This window comes from Glycine max, chromosome 2, assembly GCF_000004515.6.
Source record: "Glycine max cultivar Williams 82 chromosome 2, Glycine_max_v4.0, whole genome shotgun sequence".
NCBI lineage: Eukaryota > Viridiplantae > Streptophyta > Magnoliopsida > Fabales > Fabaceae > Glycine > Glycine max.
This window is the reverse complement of record NC_016089.4, coordinates 17,108,400-17,131,825: the sequence shown is the minus strand read 5'-3', so window position 1 is coordinate 17,131,825 and position 23,426 is coordinate 17,108,400. Positions and strand designations below refer to the sequence as shown.

General features: G+C 36.9%; 1 protein-coding gene and 1 pseudogene across 1 annotated transcript; both read left to right on the top strand.

Moving 5' to 3' along the window:
* Positions 1 to 12,583: 12,583 nt before the first annotated feature.
* LOC100816946 (probable acetyltransferase NATA1-like) lies at positions 12,584 to 13,269 on the top strand (annotated as a pseudogene).
* Positions 13,270 to 19,612: 6,343 nt separating this feature from the next.
* Positions 19,613 to 22,357, top strand: LOC102665009 (uncharacterized). The gene is made up of 3 exons (XM_006575814.1): positions 19,613 to 20,122; positions 20,219 to 20,620; positions 20,696 to 22,357. Exons 1-3 carry the CDS (start codon positions 19,613 to 19,615, stop codon positions 22,355 to 22,357), a joined length of 2,574 nt encoding a protein of 857 aa, XP_006575877.1.
* The last annotated feature ends 1,069 nt before the right edge of the window (positions 22,358 to 23,426 follow it).

Below are 23,426 nucleotides of genomic sequence, written 5' to 3'. Positions count from 1 at the left end.
AGATAATTGAGCATAAGCAAACACAAATTGTAACTATCCAAGCCTTAAGCAACATAAACACTACTCTTGATTTCTAGGTTGAAATCGCTGGTGCTGGCAGCTTGAACATATGAACTTGTACAAATTATTGGGAATTGGTCACTACATTTTTTGAGCTGAAAGTTTTACTGAATTTTCTAAACATCTGGACCAAAATTATAAAAAAAAGCACCAAGCGATTTGGATTAAAGGAAAAATAAGAAAAATCACACAAGTTGGCAGAAAAATCAGTGTCCAGGAAAAAAAAAGTGAAAGGGAAGTGTGCTTGTTGTTTTGGCTCAAAATTTGTTCTATAATTGGTGCCTATTTTATACCAATCCTAGTTCTGAAATTTCAATTGAAAATTATTGTGAAAACAAGTGCCAAAACTATAGGTTTCTTAAGTCTTTTTCTTTTAGTTTTTCTACTCTACTCTAGAGCCATTCTAGGTTTCTCTTTGAGTCCTAGCTTGCTTTTTTTGTGTTTTTCATTGCTTTAATTTTTTAATAATCCTTGGAAATTTGTCTTGTTAAAACTCTATTGCTTTAGCTTTCATTTCATTTTTTTTTTGTCTTTGGTTATTGCTTGTCTCTTTGTTTCCTTGCTTGTGAGTTACCATATAGGGAATTGGAAAGGAGTATTGGTGCCATATCTTCAAGAATTTGAGTAAAGAAGCAAGGGGCCAACCACCTTAAGAGCTATTGGACTAAGAAGCACTCCAAATTGAGTGAAACACTAAAGACAGAATAGCCACCACAATTGACGACTTTTTTCTTTGTAATTTTGTAATTGGCAATTTGCTTAGCTTTCAAATTTTGTAACAAAAAGGCCTTTCATGGGAAGTAAGTTGGGAGCCTCCGCTAGGTCACCCTACTTCCATTTGTGTGTAATAATTTTAGGCAATTTCCCCTTAGGACAGTGAGTGTTTTGTTGGGAACCTTAAATGAGGTCATCCAAACACTCTTAGGATCCGCCTAGTTTGCATTTCTTGCACTTTAATTTCTTGCTTATTTTCATAGCTTATTTCCTTTACCCTCCATTGTCAAACCGCCTAGATAGCTTGCCTTTTACCAATTAGTTTTTACCTTATCTTTCACACCTCTTTTAGTGTTTATTTTGGCTAGTTTCAACCATAGTTTCTTTTACCTTTTGTTTTCAAACCCCTAACAAGAAAGAACCATAACTTGGGAACCAACATGAGTCTTCATTCTTCATCTAGTGTTAATGGTGAGGGTTCTACTCCTAAGGACCCCTTGTATAAGATATTAGATGAGTTGAGATCCCTTAAGTTGTGGAAAGAAAAACAAGAGATAAAAGAAAAAGGAAAAAAAAGAGTGGAAGAAATAAGTCACGATGAAAGAGAGAAAATAAGAGAGGAAGAAAGAAGAAAAATAAGGAAAGAAATGAAAAGAGAAAAACATGCCTCCTATAGTAGTCATAAATCTTGCAAGAGCCTAAGTGAAGAACTTCGTGACTATTATGAAGGAAGGCATAGGTCACATCTTAGACCTCACTCCCATAGGAGAGAAAATGAAAGAAAGCCTTAAGAGGTTAACATTAAACTCCCATACTTTCATGGGAAGGACAATGTAGAGGCTTACTTAGATTGGGAAATAAGGGTAGAGCAAAAACTTAAAAGAAAGCCTACTTTAAAATCTTATGGCTATTATTCTTATCCAAAGAAAGACCAAGGTCAAGGCATCTTAGGGGCAGCACCTTCTAAGCCCAATGATGATAAGGGGAAGGCAATAGAAAAGGAACCCCCTAAGGCTAGTATGCAAGAAAAGACTAGCTCCTTAAAGTGCTTTAAATGTCTTGGAAGAGGACACATTACTTCTCAATGCCCCACCAAGAAAACCATGATTATGAGGAGCCAAGACATTTATAGTAGCCAAGATGAGGCTACTACTTCACCTTCCTCTAGTGAAAGTGAAGAAGCAAAAGGGGAAGAATCTAGTGAAGAAATCTACCCCCAAGAAGAAGGAAAACCTTTAATGGTTGAGGAGGAGTGTAAGGAGGTAAGTGTCTCCTCCAAGAGGTTAGCTAAGAAGGAAAGACATTTTGAAATAAAGACAAATATTAAAGAAATTTCCCCTCTTAAACAACCTCCACATTTTCTCCTTTGTAAAAAGACACTTGTTAGCATTGCCACACCTCTTAGGCTTGAGTTTATTCCTCAAGTAAAGGAATTGTTGGATAAGGGTTTGGTTCGCAAGAGCTTAAATCCTTGTGCTATGTTGGTGCCCAAAATAGGTATTATTAGGCACCAAATCCCTAAAATAGGTGGTATGATGAATGCTTTGGGTGGTATAACACTCCTTTGTAAAATCACTCGTGCACCCAACATATTCATGATTTGTGTACATAGGAACTCATTAGGTAGGTTTGTTCTTATTTTTAGTTTCAATACAAACTTAGGTACTCATATGGGACACCTTAGGTTTGTCATACTTTTTAGTAGGAATAATCAACATGAAAATACAGAAAAAGCTATGTTCTATTGCTTTACTTTTCTTAATTTTTTAAATTGTGATCAAGGGGTTCCCATGAACCATAAGAGAATAAAGGTCATTCCTGAGTGGCCCACTCCACCAAGTGTAAGAAAAATTTGGGGCTTCCATGACTTAACAAACTTTTACAAAAGGTTTGCCCCATATTTTTCTATACTTGTAGCACCACTCATTGGGTTGGTGAGGAACCATGTTCCTTCATGGGAAGATGCCCAGGAAATGAGTTTTCAGACCTTACCTTACTTCAACATACTAAACACCACTAATACATATGTTTTTTTTCTTTTTACAGGTGTTGAGGAAAAAAGCCCAGAGTTTCAAGAACCTCGAGACTTGAGGTCAAATCCTTTTCAAGGGGGAGGGAATGATGCAATCCTACCCCGCAAGGGCATTGGATAGAAAACTCCAAGTAGATTGGGCCAGAGATGCAAGAGAAGGCCCTAGGGTTCTTATGAGCCTTAGGGTAGATTTCGGGCCCATGAGCTAAGTACGAGCCCACTTATCTTTGTAAATATTAGATTAAGGTTTCATTATTCTTGGGCCTTGTATTTAGGGCTCCATAATGTAGGTAGGGTACCCTAGAAATATAGGATTTTTCAGCCCTTGTATTTTAAGGCACCTAGACTAGTTTTTGTATTAGGGGTAAATTTGTAATTTCACATGCACTAAGTGAATATTTGATGTGTGTTGGGAAATAAATTTAATTGAATTGGTAGAAGCCCAATCCAATTAAATTTTAGAGGGGGGGGGGTGAGCATTTGCTTACTACACCCCATTGCCACATCATATAGTCACACTTTGTGCATGTCCTTCATGCTTTGCATGCCTCATGACACCTAAGCACACTTAGTGGAGAATCTTGGAATTGATCTCAGATTAGTGGGCTGAACCATAACTAAAATTCACTAATCATAATTAGTGAAATTTTGGCTCCAAATTTTGGCTCCACAAATTCAATTTCAAATTCAAGTGAAATTTGAATTGAAATTCAAATTTCCCTCTAATTTTGTGTGACACTTAGGCTATAAATAGAGGTCATGTGTGTGCTTTTTTTTTAACTTTGATCATTTGAATATTAAACTTTAGATTTCAAAGCTCATTTAGAGCACAAAATTCCATGCTCTTCTCTTCCTCTCCCTTCATTCATCTCCTTCTTCCTCCAAGCTCTTATCCATGGCCTCCAATGGTGGTGAGCTTCTTCTAGACTCATCTTCTCCTTGAAGTGGCATCTCCTCTCTCTCTTCCTTCTCCATTCCGCTGCCATTCATCTTCCAAGAAGCAAAGGAATCCATTGATGAAGAAGATCCTAGGCCTACAAGCTCCAATGGAGCTTACATCATGTGGTATCAAAAGCATCTTCATCTAGGTGATGTTCTTTTGTTTCCTCTATCTTTTTGTTTGGTGAATTCTCTTTAATTCCACAAGACAATGGAGGATATACATGGAGAATAATATGAAGAATGAGCCCACTTATCTTTGTAAATAAAGTGTGACTATATGATGTGGCAATGGGGTATAGTAAGAAAATGCTCACCTCCCCCTCTAAAATTTTATTGGATTATGCTTCTACCAATTCAATTAAATTTATTTCCAACCACACACATCAAATATTCACTTAGTGCATGTGAAATTACAAGGGCTGAAAAATCCTATATTTCTAGGGTACCCTACCTACATTATGGAGCCCTAAATACGAGGACCAAATACAATGACATCCTAGTCTAATATGTACAAAGATAATTGGACCCAACCTTGGCCCATGGGCTCAGAAATCTACCCTGAGGTTCATGAGAACCCTAGGGCCTTCTTCAGCAGCTCTAGCCCAATCCTCTTGGAGCCTCTTGCTCACGGCTCTAGTGACTGGTCCCTTCCTAGGGAGGATTGCATCACCTTGGATCTTCTTCATCAACGGAGTCCTTTGTTTCTTGAAGTTTAATGGCAGCGGAATGAAGAAGAAAGAAAGATGATTGGAGATGTCACTTCAAGGAGAAGATGAGTCAAGAAGAAGCTCACCACCATAGGAAGCCATGGATAAGAGCTTAACGGTAGGAGAAGATGAGTGGAGAGAGAAAGGGAGAGAAGGAGCACGAAATTTTGTGCCTCAAAATAGGTCTGAACTTTGAAGTGTAATTCTCAAATGATCAAAGTTTAAAAAATTCACACACATGGCCTCTATTTATAACCTAAATGTCACCCAAAATTGGAGGAAAAATTGAATTTTTATTCAAATTTCACTTGAATTTAAAATTGAATTTGTGGAGCCAAATTTTGGAGCCATAATTTCACTAATTATGATTAGTGAATTTTAGATGTGGTTCAGCCCATTAATCCAAGATCAAGTCCAAGATTTTTCACTAAGTGTGCTTCGGTGTCATGAGACATGTAAAGCATGAAGGACATGCACAAAGTGTGGCTATATGATGTGGCAGTGGGGTGTAGCAAGCAAATGCTCACCTCCCCCTCTAAAATTTAATTGGATTGGGCTTCTCCCAATCAATTAAATTCACATCAAATATTCACTTAATGCATGTGAAATTACAAAACTACCCTTAATACAAAAACTTGTCCAGGTGCCTTAAAATACAAGGGCAGAAAAATCCTACATTTCTAGGGTACCCTACCTACATTATGAAGCCCTAAATACAAGGCCCAAAAATAATGAAATCTTAATCTAATATGTACAAAGATAAGTTGGCTCATTCTTAGCCCATGGGCCCAAAATCTACCCTAAGACTCATGAGAACCCTAGGGCCTTCTCTTGCGTTTCTGGCCCAATCTTCTTAGAGTCTTCTATCCAATGCCCTTGGGGAGGTAGGATTGCATCAATATATAATATAACATCATACATCATTCACATGATAGAAAGTAATTTAGTTTATACATGTGTTTAAGCATGTGATTTACATGTCCAAATTTGAATAGAATCAAGGAACCAACTACGGAGGAGTTGATAACCGAAAACGGAAGTACATGTTTTCTCGCTCATAAAAATTCATTTTACCTTTCTTTATTTGAATTTTTAATATTTGACTTTAAGGAAAGGACAAAATAGAAGAGAATAAAAGGTCTACACAAAATATTCTGCAAGGGTTGCTTTCATCTAGGACAAGGAGCACATGTTGTTTGTACCTTTGTTTCTTTCCTCTTGAATCAAAGCATGCCATGTAGCCTCATCTCCTAGTGTTAAACAGTGGTCACTTCAAGGACTCAGCACTAATCCCATAATGGATCATTCACTGGAATCTATAAAAGACAGACTCTACCCAAAAAGGAAATGACAAAAACATAAAAAGAAAACGAGAATATCTCTGAAGCAATACTCTACAGAAATTACTGGACAATTCATTTAAGCTTTCATTATTTATCCTTTGCTAAGCAAAGTTACTTTGTACTTGAGCTTTATTGTTTATCCATTCATTGGGTGTTATTGAATACTTGTATTCATTCAAATTACTATTTGTGAAAGCCTGAAGTGGCTTAGTGTCAAATAATACTTGTGTTTTCTTAGATTTAATAAGAGTCTAAGATAGGGCTAGAAGTGGCTAGGAGAATACTTGTATAGCTAGGAGTGGCAGGACAGAATACTTGTTTTGTAATCAATTTTTTTTATTAGTTGAACCCTTTACTGTTGTGTAATGGAGAACTAGCCATAGCTTTGTTTGAGTGAACCAATATAAAACCAGTATTTCTATGTCTCACCTTAATAGTTTTATTAAGCATTCTCTTAGCGCTTTTTGTCATTCTTTTCATACCAAGTGATTGCTTGAAAAACTATTTTAGAACTCTATTTTACATATTTTCTGGACAATTAAACTTGGTTTTATCAAAACTTGGTTCTTTTTAGTGGATGACTTAACACACACACACACACACACACACACACACACACACACACACACACACACACACACACATATATATATATATATATATATATATATATACACATACATATTTGTCTGAACCTATGATAAACGTTTGGAAAGTCTTTATATTTTATTAACACACTATTTAACCCCCTCTTCTAGTGTGATTGTTGATATTTCAATATCAACTAGATTCTCCCTCGTATCAAATTTTTGGACTTCGACCTTTCTCTCAAAATGGATGAAGTGGTATCTACTGTCAATATGTTTAGTCCTATCATGATGGACTTGATCCTTGACTAAACAAATTGCACTCAGACTAACACTGAAAATGATAGCCTTTTCCTACGAAAACCCAAGATTGCCAATCAGACCCTTAAGCCAAATTCCTTCCTTTGTTGCTTCTACCTGACCGTGTACTCTGCCTCTGTAGTGGATAAAGCCACTGGGGGAAAAATTGTTTCCTCCCAATTGATAAGAGAGTTGCCAATCATTAACATGTATCAAATCTTAGATCTCCTTGCACCCAAATATGCAGGATACTCAGAATTTGAGTAATCAGCGAGAGCACAAAACGTGACTTCATGGTAGACGATTCCAATATCAATTGTACTCTTAAGGCACCTGAATATATGTTTCACATCTTGCCAATGTTCCTTCCCAAGATTACATATATACCTACTCACAACACTGACTACTTGTGCTAAGTCTGGTCTGGTGTATGCCATAACATACTTGAGACTGTCTACATCACTTGCATAAGGAACTCGAGATATGAATTAATTCCATGATTTTGATTGAGTAGTATTGATTTTAGATAGATGAATGGATATTTTCTTAGGAGTAAATACTGATTTTGCATATGTCGTCCCAAAACTATTCAACACTTTCTGAATTTATTCCTTTTGACACAAAAGAACTTCTCCTAGACTTGATCCCTCATGATCTCTATGCCTAGAATCTTTTCAACAACTCCGATTTCCTTCATCTCAAATTCACTATTGAGTTGTGACTTCAACTTCTGAATTGCCAACAAATTTTGAGATGCTATGAGCATGTCGTCCAAATATAGTAGTAGATAGATGTGGGAACCATCCTCCACCTTGCTATGATAAACACATGAGTCATAAGGACTTCTAATGTACCTATGAGAGACAATGAACAAATTGAATCTCTTGTAGCACTTCCTTGGTGATTACTTCAGCCCATAAAGAGACCTCTTCAATCTATAAATAAAATTTTCTTTTCCTTCCACCTCAAAACCTTTAGGTTCTTGCCTCAAAATGTCTTCCTCCAATCTTCCATGGAGAAAGGAAGTTTTGACATCAAAATACTCTAACTTCTTGTCCAAAATTTCCACTAGGACCAACAAAACATGCATGGAGGTATGTCAACTACTATAGAGAATATCTCGTTGTAATCCACTCCTTCCTTCTGATTGTAGCATTTAGCTACCAGATGACTTCTTCAGTGGATGATCCAGATTTCTTCTTAAAAATTCACTTGCACAGTTGCACCCTAGCACTTGTCTACCTTTAGGTAGCTCAATTACATCCCATGTTTGATTCTTCAAAAGGGATTCCATCTCCTCATTCATAGCCATCATCCACTCTTCGACTTCAGAACAAGAAATTGCTTCCTGATAAGTGGTTGGTTCGAATGAATTGATTTATTCTGCTACCTATAGCACATAAGACAAAATATCAAAGCCATATATTTCAAGAGCTTTGATTTGTCTATTTGACTTTATGGGTGCCATGGTTTTGGTATGCTTTGAATAGTTTTGACTCGTCCATTCAATTCCTTTAACTAGTGTTGAATTCTGATGTTAAGGATGCATTTGAAGATCTTGATCAATCTCATCAGGTGCTTCAAATTGCTTCTAATCACTAATGTTTCTAATTGTGGACCTCTTAAACTCTACCTACTTAGTTGATGTAATCCTACCCCCAAGGGCATTGGATAGAAGACTCCAAGAAGATTGGGCCAGAGCTGCTAAAGAAAGCCCTAGGGTTCTCATAAGCTTTAGGGTAGATTTTTGGCTCATGGGCTAAGTATGAACCCACTTATCTTTATACATATTAAATTAGGGTTTCATTATTTTGGTCTTTGTATTTAGGACTCCATAGTGTAGGATGGGTACCCTAGTAATGTAGGATTTTTCAGCCCTTGTATTTTAGGGCACCTAAACTAGTTTTTGTATTAGGGGTAGTTTTGTAACTTCACATGCATTAAGTGCACTATTTGATGTGTGTGTCGGAAGAGAAATTTAATTGAATTCGAAGAAGCCCAATCCAATGAAATTTTGGACCAGCCTAAGGAGGAGGTGAGCATTTCCTTGCTATACCTCATTGTCACATCATATAGTCACACTTTGTGCATGTCCTTCATGCTTTACATGTCTCATGACACCTAAGCACACTAAGTGGAGAATCTTGGATTAGTGGGCTGAACCATAGCTGAAATTCACTAATCATAATTAGTGAAATTTTGGATCCAAATTTGGCTGCACAAATTCAAATTCAAATTCAAGTGAAATTTGAATAGAAATTCAAATTTACCTCCAATTTTGTGTGACACTTAGGTATAAATAGAGGCCTTGTGTGTGCATTTATTTCAACTTTGATCATTTGAGAATTACACTTCAAATTTCAGACCTCATTTGAGGCATAAAAGTTTGTGCTCCTTCTCTCTTTCTCCCTCCACTCATCTTCTCCTACCTTCAAGCTCTTATCCATAGCTTCCTATGATGGTGAGCTTATTCTTGACTCATCTTCTCTTTGAAGTGGCATCTCCAATCATCTTTCTTCCTTCTCGATTCCGCTGCTATTGATCTTCAAGAAGCAAAGGACTCCATTGATGAAGAAGATCCAAGGCCTACAAGCTCCACATGGAGCTATGTCATGTGCTATCCAGAGCATCTGTATCTAGGTGATGTTCTTTTGCTTCCTATATCTTTTTGTTCGGTCAATTCATTTTAATTCCTTATTCTTCATGTTCTTCTCCATGTATCTCCTCCATTGTCTTGTGGTTTTGTGTTGTTTATAATAGATTCAAATAAATAAACCGATTAAATCTTAGATCTACACTTGTTCTTGCATTTCAATGGTTCAAATTTTATAGATCTACTCTTGAATCATGTTTTGTGTTGATTTTAGGTTCTATCATTTTTCAGTCATAATCTTCTTGTGCTGAAGCTTTAGTTCTAAATTTTCTTGCAAAATATTGATTAGAAAATAAAACACAAAAATCTAAGTGTAAATCACTTTATTCATGTTGTCTTAGAGTCATGTTTAGTCATAATAATTGTCACATTATGTTCTAAGTTTATGTTCAATTTTGATTTTGTTGATTGAATTCTAGATACATTTGTTCATGTATTCTTGCAATTCTTAGCCTATTATTTGAATTTTGAGTCTAATTCATGCATGTTGTTTAGTTCATAACATGTTCTAAATCAATTCCTAGAAGTAGTCTTGTTGAACTTTATTTTTTTTGTTTTCTAAGTTTCCTATATGATGCCCATGAAGAAATTGAGTTGTGGTGCTGAGTTGTGGCTGGATTTGTGAATAAAAATAATTTCTTAAGCTCTCTTGAGTTTTTTTATTCAAGACAATTGAGCATAAGCAAACACAAATTGTAACTATCCCAGCCTTAAGCAACATAAACACTACTCTTGATTTCTAGGATGAAATTCTAGTTGTTGTCAGTTTTGGCACACTGTGTTCTTAACTCCACCATGGTTTGAATACTTCAAATTTTGAGCTGAAATTTTTACTGCATTTTCTAGACATCTAGAAAAAATTATAAAAACAGAAACTAGTGGTTTGGATAAAAGGAAAAAATAATAAAAATCACACAATTTGACAGGAAAATCAGTGTCCAGACAAAAAAAGTGAAAGAGAAGTGTGCTTATTATTTTGGCTTAAAATTTGTTCTATAATTGGTGCCTATTTTATACCAATCTTAGTTCTGAAATTTCAATTGAAAAGTAGTGTGAAAAAAAGTGCCAAAACTATAGGTTTCTTGAGTCTTTTTTTTTTTAGTTTTTTTATTCTACTCTAGATCCATTCTAGGTTTCTCTTTGAGTCCTAGCTTGCATTTATGTGCTTTTAATTACTTTAATTGTTGAATATTCCTTGAAAATTTGTATTTTTAAATCTCTATTGGTTTAGCTTTCATTTAATTTTTTGGTATGTGGTTATTGCTTGTCTCTTTGTTTCCTTGTTTGTGAGTTGCCATATAGGAAATTGGAAAGGAGGATTGGTGCCATCCCTTGAAGAATTTGAGTCAAGAAGCAAGGGGCCAACCACCTTAAGAGCTATTGGACTAAGAAGCACTCCAAATTCAATGAAACACCAAAGAGAGAACAGCCACAAACATTGAGGACTTTTTTTGTAACTTTGTAATTGGCAATTTACTTACCTTCATTGCTTTCAAATTTTGCAACAAAAAGGCCTTTCATTGGAAGTGTGTTGGGAGCCTCCAATATGTTACCACACTTCCATTTGTGTGTAATAATTTTAGGCAATTTTTTCCCTTAGGATAGTGAGTGTTTTGTTCGGAACCTTAAATGTGGTCATCCAAACACTCTTAGGATCCGCCTAGTTTACATTTCTTGCACTTAATTTCTTGTTTACTTTCATAGATTATTTTCTTTACTAGTCACGCCTAGTTTATCTTGTTATTGATTAATACTTTCTTCTTGCTTATCACGCTTATCTTGAGTTCTTTTCAACCCTAGCTTTTACATTTTTGCAAACCTCCAACAAGAAAGAACCACAACTTAGGAACCAACATGAGTCATCATTCATCTAGTGTTAATGATGAGGGTATTAGTCATAAGGACCCTCTATCTAGAATCTTAGATGAGTTCAGTTCCCTCATGTTATGGAAAGAAAAACTTGAAAAAAAATAAAAAGGAAAAGAAAGGGTAGAAATAAATCAAGATGAGAGGGAACAAATAAGGAAAGAAGAAAGAAGGAAAATACTAAAAGAATTAAGAAAAGAAAAACATGCCTCATATAGTAGTCATGACCCTTGCAAGAACCTAAGTGAAGAACTTCGTGACTATTATGAAGGAAGGTATAGGTCACATCTTAGACCTCACTCCCATAGGATAGAAAAGGAAAGAAAGCCTCAAGAGGCTAACATTAACCTTCCATACTTCCATGGGAAGGACAATGTAGAGGCTTACTTAGATTGGGAAATAAGGGTAGAGCAACAAGTTAAAAAGAAGTCTACTTCAAAATCTTATGGCCCTCTCTCTTATCCAAAGAAAGACCAAGGTTAAGGCATCTTAGGGGTGGCACCTTCTAAGCCCAAAGATGATAAGGGGAAGACAATAGAAAAGGAACCCCCTAAGGCTAGTATGCAATAGAAGACTAGCTCTATAAAGTGCTTTAAATATCTTGGAAGAAGACACATTACTTCTCATTGCCCCACCAAGAAAACCATGATTATGAGAGGCCAAAGCATTTATAGTAGCCAAGATGAGGTTACTACTTCACCTTCCTCTAGTGAAAGTGAAGAAGCAAAAAGGGAAGAATCTAGTGAAGAAATCTATCCCAAGAAGAAGGACAACCTTTAATGGTTAAGGAGGAGTGTAAGGAGGTAAGTGTCTCCTCCAAGAGGTTAGCTAAGAAGGAAAGTCATTTTGCAATAAAGACAAATATTAAAGAAACTTCCCCTCTTAGATAACCTCCACATCTTCTCCTTTGTAAAAAGATACTTGTTAGCATTGACACACCTCTTGGGCTTGAGATTATTCCTCAAGTAAAGGAGATGTTGGATGAGGGTTTGGTTCATAAGAGCTCAAATCCTTGTGCTTTGTTGGTGCCCAAAATAGGTGTTATGAGGATCCAAATCCCTATGATAGGTGGTATGATGAATATGTTGAGTGGTGCAATCTGCTTTTGTAAATTTTGAAAGCGTATTTTCAATGTTTTTATTTCTTGAAAGCAGAAAACAAGAAGTCAAATCAAACATGTTTTCAGAATTCAAATATTTTGAAAATGAAAACAGTTTTTAGAAAATGAAAATAGAAAATAGAAATGCAAACCAAACACATCTTTAAGTACCAATTTCCAATCCATGCACGCCCCAAAGGCACGGACCAAATTTGTAGAACTTAGTCTCACACAAACACAGTAACTTAACAACCAAAACCCTCTCCTAATTCCTCAACCAATGGCCACCGCAGCGTCGCCCCCGGCCCCAACTCTAGCCTCGGGGCCCACCGCAACCCTACCGGAAACCACCCTTCTCTTTGCTCGCATCCACCTCGCCACCCTCTCCGACGTCCCCCACATCCACAAGCTCATCCATCAGATGGTCATCTTCAAGCCCCTCACCCACCTCTTCTCCGCCACCGAGTCCTCCCTCTCCTCCACACTCTTCACCTCCCCACCTTTCCAATCCTTCACCATCCTCCTTCTAGAAGCCTCCCCTACTCCCTTCCCCTTCACAACCCCCAACAAAAACACTGACACCCCGCCACCAAGCTCATTCACCTCGCCAACCCCATCAAAGATCACAAGAGGGACATTTTCTAAACCGACGGCGATGACGTTATTGTTGTTGGGTTTGTGTTGTTTTTTTCTAACTATTTGACTTCTCTCAGGAAGCCGGGGTTTTACGTGGAGGGCCTGTTTGTAAGGGAGTGTTACAGGAGGAAGGGGTTTGGGAGAATGCTACTATCTGCGGTGACGAAACAAGCTGTGAAGATGGGGTATGGAAGGGTTGATTGGGTTGTTCTCGATTGGAATGTGAATACGATTAGGTTTGATGAAGAGATGGGTGCTGAGGTCTTGAATGAATGGAGGGGTTGCAGGTTGACTGGGGAGGCTCTTCAGGTTTATGGAGGTGCTGATTAGAAATTATTAAAAATGTTTTTCCCTTTAAATCACAGGTATCATCCAACTTGTTTGAACCAGTATGATCACTATAAGTAATAAAACTTTTCCATCATGTATATAGCAGAGATGCGTACCTAGGATTCAAACTCAACACCTCTAGAAATGTTTTTTTTTTATAATAATGGGAATTTGGGTTTGGGAGAACTAGTCAATTAGGGATGGTTTTAAGGTTTTAGAGTAAATTGTGAGTGTTAACATTTTGGTATCTATCCTGGTTTGAAATTATTATAGGACTTGTCGATTTAATTGGATTTTGCTGTTCTGTTTATTATGTTTTATTATTGTGTGTGCTAATGTTTCAATTGTTAGTACATATGTGGACTTGGTTAGTCTTAATTTTTGGATAAGATAAATGATATAGGGATACTTTTTACATCTATACTTTTTGATAAATGATATATGGACACTTTTTACATCTATACTTGTTTTGTGGTATATGATTGTAAGGAATATCTTCAATTCTCATAAAAATTACATCATTTTGGATAAGATAAATGATATATGGACACTAATTACATTTACACGGTTTTTTTTTCCGGTATGTATACGATTGTAAGGAATATCTTCAATTGTTGACAATGAATAATTTTATTTTGGAGATTTGAAGGCATTTATAAGCAGGTTGTCCATAGCATAGAAACAAAATTTGTTCAACATAGTAGAGAACCACGAATTGGCACGAACTAATTCGCGGTTCGTTATCGGGAAGCCCAAATTCGTGCTTGAATTCGTAAAGCTGAAGAGCCAAAAGAATGGGAACAGTGAGACATTTTGTTTGGTAAGGAAAAGTGTAGCCATGGAAAGATGGAGAATGCTAAGATTTAGATGAGAAAGATTGTGAGCGGTTGGACTTTGTGCATATGGAAGAAAAACCGATGGCTGGCATAGGGAAACGAAAAAGAAGAAAGGAGAAATCAAAATTGGGAACAATTGGAGTTTTTTAGATATCGGGATGTTGAAAATTAACGAAGGCGTGACCGCGTGCTGACGAAGAAGTGAAGGCCACGACAGGAATTGCAGAGGAACGATCGATACATCATACATGGTGGAGTGAATAAAAAGGGGACAAAATCTAGGACAGAAGAATTAGAAATTGGAAGAAAAAATTCATGTTCTTCTTGCTTTGATTTTGTTTTTTTGTTATTTTGGGAATTGAAAGAAATATATGAAAATATGAATATTGATATATGTGGGCATTCATGAAGCAGGTACGACAATGGGGAAAGGGAACGGATGCAAAACAACTTTTTTAAGAAAAAAAAAAACCAGTGTAGGCAAATAATATGATACTCCAACACTTATCCCAGAAAAAACATATTCTACGGGTGAAATTACTTTCCCACCGTGAATGACAAGACAAATTTACTGTAGGAGACCACTTTTAAAAAGTATTTATGGATTGGAGTTCCTTTTGAAAAAAATTGTAGGGGGTGGATGCTGTCAGTGGCATCAGCGAGATAGCTGGTGCCGCCAATAATTGTGACGAGACAAAATAGAAACAAAATTAATTTATATATTATTTCCTAGATAGTACCACCAATGCCTTAAGCGAGACCGCCTGATGGACAACCCGCCAATGGCGGGACATGCATTGAGAAAACAGGTGAGTATATTTAAAAATAATATACCTCTTCATGCTGGCTGGGTTCTATAAAAGGATTAGTTTTCCATATCCCTATATATAATTTTCAATGTATACCCTCTTGCGCGTGGCCCCGTCATTACACCTCACATCGATTTTATCCAATGGCTATAGCCATCCTTATCTCGGCAGAATAATAATAACCTGTGAATTCCCGTATCCACACTTAATTTAATATATATAGACACACATGTTGAGTCAGACTATAAATCAGATGAGTTATAACTTAGAGTTTGCAGCTTTTAGTTGACCAATTATGGTAATTATAAAGTATTGATTCGAGTCAAATTTATCTTAGGTTGGCTCAATTCATTGTAAAAAAATTCATATTAATTTCTCCACAAGTTTATTTTTACTTATAAAAAACTTACTTAATTTTTCTTTCTTATTTAATTCCTTTGTATATTTATAGAAACTTTTATTTAAATAGTTCTTAAAACCCATTTGAATAATTATGCACTTAAAATTAGTTTTGATTATAAGTTTCTAAACAACATTCTCTATGAATCAATAGTGTAATATCCATTTACAAACAAAAATTATATTAATTTAAATTTACACATATTTTGAAAAAAATAATCATGATAATTGAAAATCAATTTCGTATTGATATATTTAAGATTTAGATATATTTTTTATCTTTTAAATTTGAGTAACTTTTAATTTGGCTTTTTAAATTTAAATTTATTTTAAGAAAAATATTTTTTGAAATTGAGAAACTAAAAAAAATAATTTAAATTTAGAAGATGAAACAAAAATAATCTAAATTGAAGGAATAAAAACAAAATTAAAGCCCATATTTAAACACGCACTTTCTTCTTTTGGCCACATGAACACTGCACAAAGCTTCTTGTCCTCAACCCACGTCACCTTCTCTTTCGTGCAGGCAACGCTCATCATCCCCTGTTTTCTCAATCTTACTCATCATTGCATGTCCCGCCATTTGCATTGGCGGGTTGTCCATCAGGCGGTCTCGCTTAAGGCATTGGCGGCACCAGCTAGGAAATAATATATAAATTAATTTTGTTTTTATTTTGTCTCGTCATAGGTGGCACCGGCTATCTCGCTGATGCCACTCGCGGCATCCACCATCTCGTTGATGCCACTCGCGACATTCACCACAAATCAGACCCCCCTGCAATTTCTTTCAAAAGAGACCCCAATCCGTAAATACTTTTTAAAAGTGGCCCCCTATAATAAATTTACCGTGAAGGACATGACCTAGTCCCCCAAGATAGTAGTAGCGTCTTTATTTCTACTCTTTTTTTTTTCATAAAGTCTTTTTTTTTTTAGATTTGATAACATTTGTAGGTAGGTTGCTCTCTCTCCTCTCCTCACCATGTTCTCTCTGAACAATAGAGTTAGATTTGAACTCCAGGTTACCTATTGAAGGAATTCGAATTCATCAGAAACCATTTGTTAGTTCTAAAATTGAGTATTTGTGTGTTAAAAGATATTTGTAAAGAATCAATGTGAAGTTGCCTCGTGTGTTTTTTTTTTTTTTTTATCAAGAGAATCTTCGATCGAATGTTCTGGTGAGATTAGAATGTAGAGTCATGGTACTTGACCATAGGTGCTGATTATTCATTCTTTTTTCTACTTGAGAATTTGAATTTTGAGTTCGACAAATTTTTAGTGTTTTGGAATGTTGCTTTCGGCTTTCAGCAGGAGCCTATCATTTTAGATGGATTTTGCCTTTTCTTTATAGCTGATATTCATGTTGTAATGTTCTTTATGATTGGTCCATGATGTGAAAGGTTGGTTGATTGTCATTCCGAAACCTGGGTTATCATTACTGATACAATGTTGTTGTGAAATAAAAATGCAGAGTAGCCCCAAATCTGCTCCTTTTTTTCTTTCTTTACCGAATTTCACTTCAGTGTTGTTTAAGCATCCATAAAACATATCTGGTGAGTGATACACGCTGGTCCATATTAGATCTTAAATCGAAGAAAAAACATTAGTCTAGTGTGGCTTAAGTGATATTTATTTAGTAGCCAAATTAATAAATTTATTTGAAATTTTTTTAATTCTACGGAGTAATGTGATAAATATACATCTAGTTCAGGAAGAAAGGATTATGGATGTGCTTTATGGAGGGAATGGTCCCGATTGTTCGAAAATTTATAAATGACAACATACAATTTTTTTTAAGAATTTGTACTTTTCATATGAAATTTACATTTTTTCATTTTTTAATTAAAAAAATTCTTTTATTTTAATTTTTTCCCTCTAAATCAAATACATCTCATGTGTTTCGAGTAGTATCATTTCCCCCCTTTTGTTTTATCCTTTTTCGCATTTTTAAAACTTTCTTCAGTGTGAAGCAAGAAATTTGAAAAGACCGATTAATATCAAAACTCGAAAAGACACTAATTGAAGTGGTGGTGGCCAATTTCTGGAGGCCACTACACTTTGGAAGCATATGAGGTTTATCAAGAACAAATAGGTTGTTTAAACTTTAAAGAACCGCTTTCAGGTGTCTCTTTGAAGATAGAAATGTCACTTGAAGTGGTTACCAATAAGTTATATGAAGACGTTTGATAGCATTAGATTAATGTATTTAAAAATATCATTGTACACGTGTCAGAATTATATAATTCATCCGTTAGTATTAAAAGTATATAAATAAGACCTTTGATTGCCAATTTTAAGAGGTTCAAGCACAATCACTTGATTCCTCAAACACCGACAACACCTACAATCAAAATTGGCTATGAGTTCACTAGATTATCGTATATCTATTCAATTCTCACCTTTTACAAATTCATGTATTTTTACTTTACTGCATCTTTTTAAACCCTCTACTCTTTCAATCCCATTTCTATTTACCATTGAAGTTGGTATCGAAATATAATAATTATCGAAATTGATTTTATAATTGAAAATAGTATTAGAAAATTAACTTACAAATTGTAACACAAACTTTTATATAATACTAGGATAATTATCTATGAATATCTTTATTGAAATCACTATTATTATATGTATCAAGTATTAGATAATTCTCTGACAAATTAAAAATTATGAACTTATTTATTTGATTAAAAAGAACTCGCGATCGAGAATGAATTTTATATCTCACATTTAAATATTATTTTTCAATAAAAAATTTTAGTGAAAATTACTTGATTGATTTGAAATATATTCCTTTTGAAAAGTATAATTTTCAATTGATCCAATAAAGACATGTGAATGGATAAAAAAATTTATTTTTAATTTAAAAAAGTATAAAACCAAAAAAATAATTAAAGGAATAAAAGATATTTTAATCTTATTATGTAATTATTAAAATCAACAAAATGTATAAGTGATGATCAAGAATACCCATATCAATGGGGACAAGATCAGGACGTGTATGTCATTCTCCGCCGCGTCTCCATCAAATGTAACAATCCCCATTGTTCACTATAAATCTGCAATATAAGCCCCACCACATATACCGCACCCGACTAACACAAAATGCATAAAAATGAAATATTTTCACTCAACAGAAGCTAATATTGTTCACACTATACTATTCCCATTGTTAACTTCAAATCTTCAAAGCAAGCCTTACATACCACAACTCCCCACTAACACAAAATTACATAAAAGATAAATATTTGCACCCGACAGAAAACCATCATTGATGACATTATGCTATTGCTTTTTAAGCAATTGATGACTAATGAGTAAATTTTCATACCAAAGAGATATAAATTCATGCTTTTGTTGGGGAAGTACTCGTAAACTAATATTCTTTCTTCTCCGTCGATACAAAAACCAAGTAGTCTCACTAAGTTAGTGTGTTGAAGTTTGTCAATTAGCACTGTTTCATTTTTGAACTCTATGAAACCCTGTACAGAGAGAAAGTCTCTTTATAGCTATTTCTTTTTAACTTGGTAGTTTTCCCTTTTATAAAAGAGGAAGAAGAAACGAAAATTACTCACTACATAATGTTGCATTTGTGCAAAATCTGATATTTTTAGATTCAGTTCATTATTCGTGCCCTTTTTTAATAAAAGTATATTCATCTTAAAAAAACAAACTGAAAAATATTTAGTGTCTCTTTATTGTTATTGCATGTAAACAGTATTAATAGTTTTCATTTCACAAGATATTGATTTAATACATGTTGGAGATTATAGATATGGGATATAATATTGTATAATTCGTATGATTATTGAATTTACAATTAATATAAAAAAATTATTAACGATAGATGATACGAATGATATGAATAGTAGAGCAAGGGTGCAGGCAGCAAGGCCCAAAAGGCAAAGTATCACGCCCATGCATCTGAAGGATTACGTGACTACATAAGAAGCTGATAAGCATGCAAGTTAGTAGGAAGCACTAGAATATTCTAGAAGGAATAATCATGTAGTAGGTGCTTGCTGTTAGGTCGTTAGATTCTGTTGTAACTGCCATTTAGTGCCTATAAAATGTACACACCAACTTGGTGAACGCAAGAAGAAAAGAAATAGAACTTCCATTCTCTTCCTAGACCTAGCTCTCTCTCTCTCTCCCTCTTGCTTCATTCTCGGAGGTTTGCTTGGGCCTCGAATACCATGCACTACCATTGGTGCTTTCATTGCCCTTGTCGTGGTTGAAGCTACTCGTTCGAAACCAAATACTGATCGTTGGGAAGAGGCGTTCGCGCGACTCTTGTCTTCGATGTCTTCCAAAATTGATGAGCTTCTGCATCGTATGACTCAATTGGAAATAGCTCATATGCCATCGCGAGCACCGTCACTGGCCACAGGTACGACGGTCACAAACCCTAATTACCGTATGAAGCTTGAAGTTCCGCGTTTTGATGGCTCTGATCCAGAGGGATGGATATTCAAGATTACGCAGTTCTTCGAATATCATTCAACGCCAGATCATGAACGGCTAACCATAGCTTCTTTTTACATGGAAGGATCAACGTTAGCTTGGTTCCAATGGATGCATCGGAGTGGTCAACTGTCATTGTGGTCCGCTTTTTTGCATGCCATTCATGCACGATTCTCATCTTCCACATATGAAGATCCAACAGGATTACTTTGTAAGTTGACGCAGCAATCCACGGTCTCGGCGTACCTTTCGGAATTTGAAGCTCTGGCAAACCGCATCATCGGGCTGTCAGCACCATTTGTGCTAAGCTGCTTTGTAGCAAGACTGAACCCAGCGATTCAGCGAGAGGTGCAAGTGATGCAGCCTCATTCACTAGTTTAGGCGATCTCCTTTGCCAGGTTACATGAGGAGAAGATGCTGGATGGGCGATGACCTGCTGCGAAGGGAGCTCCAAATCCGTCTTATGGCCCTCCTTCCCGAGTCACACCGCTAGTAGTCTCCAAACCAGTTGAGTCTCTCTTGCTTCCTTCACCAGCGAAACCCCCGCCAACCACCATTCCTTTCAAACATCTCTCCCCAACTGAATTAGCGATTAGGAGGGAAAATGGATTATGTTTTAATTGTGATGAAAAGTACACAAGGGGGCATAAGTGCACCCCGTCCTTGTTCCTGTTTGTCACAGAAGACGATGAGTACCTACAGGACTCGGAGTCCACCCCAGAGTCGCCACCATCATCGCATCCAGCCTCGCAGGAAATATCTCTTGCTCAGATCAGTCTTCATGCACTTTTAGGTCAAGGAGCCCCTGAAACCTTACGAGTTACAGGCGTCATCGGAAACCACCGTGTGCGCATCCTCATTGATGGAGGAAGCACACATAACTTTTTGTAGCAGGAGTTGGTTACAAAATTGAGTTTGCAGCCACAAACAACTTTAACCCTTCGTGTTACAGTAGGGAATGGTGAGGAGCTACAATGCAACCAGGTTTGCCACGAGGTTTCGGTACACATTCAAGCACACACCTTCTTGGTTGACTTCCATGTTCTTCCAATTTGTGGGGCTGATGTGGTACTAGGAGTGCAGTGGCTCAAGTCGTTAGGACCTATCCTCACGGATTACACAACTCTAACTATGAAATTCATTTCTAATGATAAGTTGATTGAACTCAAGGGGGATTGTGATATGAGTATTGATCAAATTTCTCCGTCACAGTTACGACGCCTTGTAAACACAGGTAGCACTAGTACCTTCTTCCATATTCAGCTTGACCCACACACACCTGAACCCTTACCTTTGACACACTCAATACTAGTAATCCACACCTTACTCACCAAATACTCTTCCCTCTTTCATCCATTATCAAACCTTACTCCATCACGAGCCACAAACCACTCCATCAACCTTATCCCTAATGCAACACCAGTAAATGTAAGACCCTACCGATACCCATACTTTCAAAAACAAGAGATTGAAAGACAAGTGGCCTCGATGCTTCGTAGTGGTCACATACAACACAGCTCCAGTCCCTTTTCATCACCGGTTTTATTAGTGAAGAAACGTGACGGGACGTGGAGATTTTGCATAGACTACAGGGCATTGAATGCTATCATGGTGCATGACTGTTTTCCTATGCCTACGGTGGATGAGTCATTAGATGAATTGGGAGGCGGAACTTGGTTTTCCAAGCTCGATCTAATGCAAGGATATCATCAGATCTTTATGAAAGAATTCGATATAAGAAAAACACTCTTCCACACTCACCACGACCACTATGAGTTTCGAGTAATGCCTTTTGGACTTTGCAACGAACCTTCTTCGTTTCAAGCAACGATGAACCGCTTGTTCCAACCGCATCTACACAGATACATCATCGTCTTCTTCGATGACATCTTGATTTACAGTCGCTCCTTCAACGATCACTTGGAACACTTGGAGATTGCATTCCAAGTCTTAAAGGAAGGAGAGTTCACACTCAAATTTTCTAAATGCTCCTTTGCCCAGAAACAAATTGAATACCTAGGTCATGTTGTCTCCGGCGAAGGGGTTCAACCATTATTGGACAAGGTGCGAACCATCCAACAGTGGCCACAACCACGCATGACACGAGCCCTCCGTGGGTTCCTCGGCCTTGCTGGCTTTTATCGAAGATTTATAAGGAGCTACGCTACTTTGGCAGCACCACTTTCAAGCCTGCTAACCAAGGAAGAGTTCCATTGGACCCTTGAAGCTGACGTTGCCTTCAACAAATTGAAGCATGCTATGACACATTCTCCATTCTTAGCACTTCCTGACTTCACAAAACCTTTCATGGTCGAGACAGAAGCCTTGGGTTCGGGTATGGGTGCGGTGTTGTCCCAAGGAAGACATCTGATAGCTTTTTTTAGCAAACAGTTTTGTCCCAGGTTACTCACCTCTTCCACTTATGTTCGTGATCTCGTTGCGATCACCACTGCTGTTAGAAAATGGAGACAGTATCTTTTAGGGCACCACTTTATAATCCTGACTAATCATAGAAGCTTGAAAGAATTGACGAGCCAGGCCATTCAAACATCGGAGGAACACCATATTTGGCACGATTGTTAGGATTCGATTACTTTATCCAATATCGAATAGGAAAACCAAATGTGGTTACGAACGTGTTGTCGCGGTGCTCAGAGTTACCCAGTGCTTCATGTTTCATCCTCTCAATGCCACATTTTGTGTTTCTTGAAGATCTCTATAAGGAGTTGCAGTCGCATAACGACTTCATCACTTTAAGGGAGAAGATCCAGGCGAACCCCGCAGATTACCCTGATCACGTGTTAACACCCAATTTTGTTTTGCATCGAGGGCGCATCTGGCTACCTTCAGACTGCACCTTCATCAAGGCTTTGCTCACGAAATTTCATCAAACACCAACAGGGGGTCATATGGGTTTTCGAAAAACCTTGAATCGAATAGTGGAAAACTTCACATGGCAGATGATGAGTAATGACATTCGCAAGTTTATGGCCCAATACGTAGATTGTCAATTAGTGAAGTACGAACCTGCCAAACCTCAAGGTTTATTATGTCCGCTACCAGTCCCAGCATAGCCATGGGAGGATCTCTCCATGGACTTTATCGTGGGACTTCCGGCGTATCGAGGCAACACCTGTATTCTTGTAATTGTTGATCATTTTTCAAAAGGACTACACCTCGGTATGCTTCCTTCCTGTCACACATCACAAACTGTTGCTTGGCTTTTCATGGAACTCGTAGGAAAACTCTACGGCATGCCTAGGAGTATTATCTCTGATCGGGATCCGCTATTCATTAGCAAATTTTGGCAAGCCTTGTTTTGCTTGAGTGGCACTAAAATTAGAATGAGCTTCGCGTACCATCCTCAAACAAATGGTCAAACAGAGGTGGCAAATAGGATCATTGAAAATAGTACTTAAGAACTTTCGTTCACCGTACACCAAATTCATGAGGTCGATTTTTGTTATGGGCTGAGTGGTCATATAACACTTCGACCCACTCGTCCACGGGAATGACACCATTTGAAGTCACATTTTGCCACAAAACTCCCACCTTCCCTCAGTATGTGACGGGCACAACCACGGTGGACACTGTGGATGATTTACTCAGTCAACGAGAGACCGTATTCACCTTACTCCATCAAAAGTTACTC

Coding starts and splice junctions, on each gene's coding strand:
- LOC102665009 (XM_006575814.1), top strand. CDS start 19,613: ATGTCTTCCAAAATTGATGAGCTTCTGCATCGTATGACTCAATTGGAA. Junction 20,123..20,218: donor ACCCAGCGATTCAGCGAGAG/GTGCAAGTGATG, acceptor CCTGCTGCGAAG/GGAGCTCCAAATCCGTCTTA. Junction 20,621..20,695: donor GCGTCATCGGAAACCACCGT/GTGCGCATCCTC, acceptor TTGAGTTTGCAG/CCACAAACAACTTTAACCCT.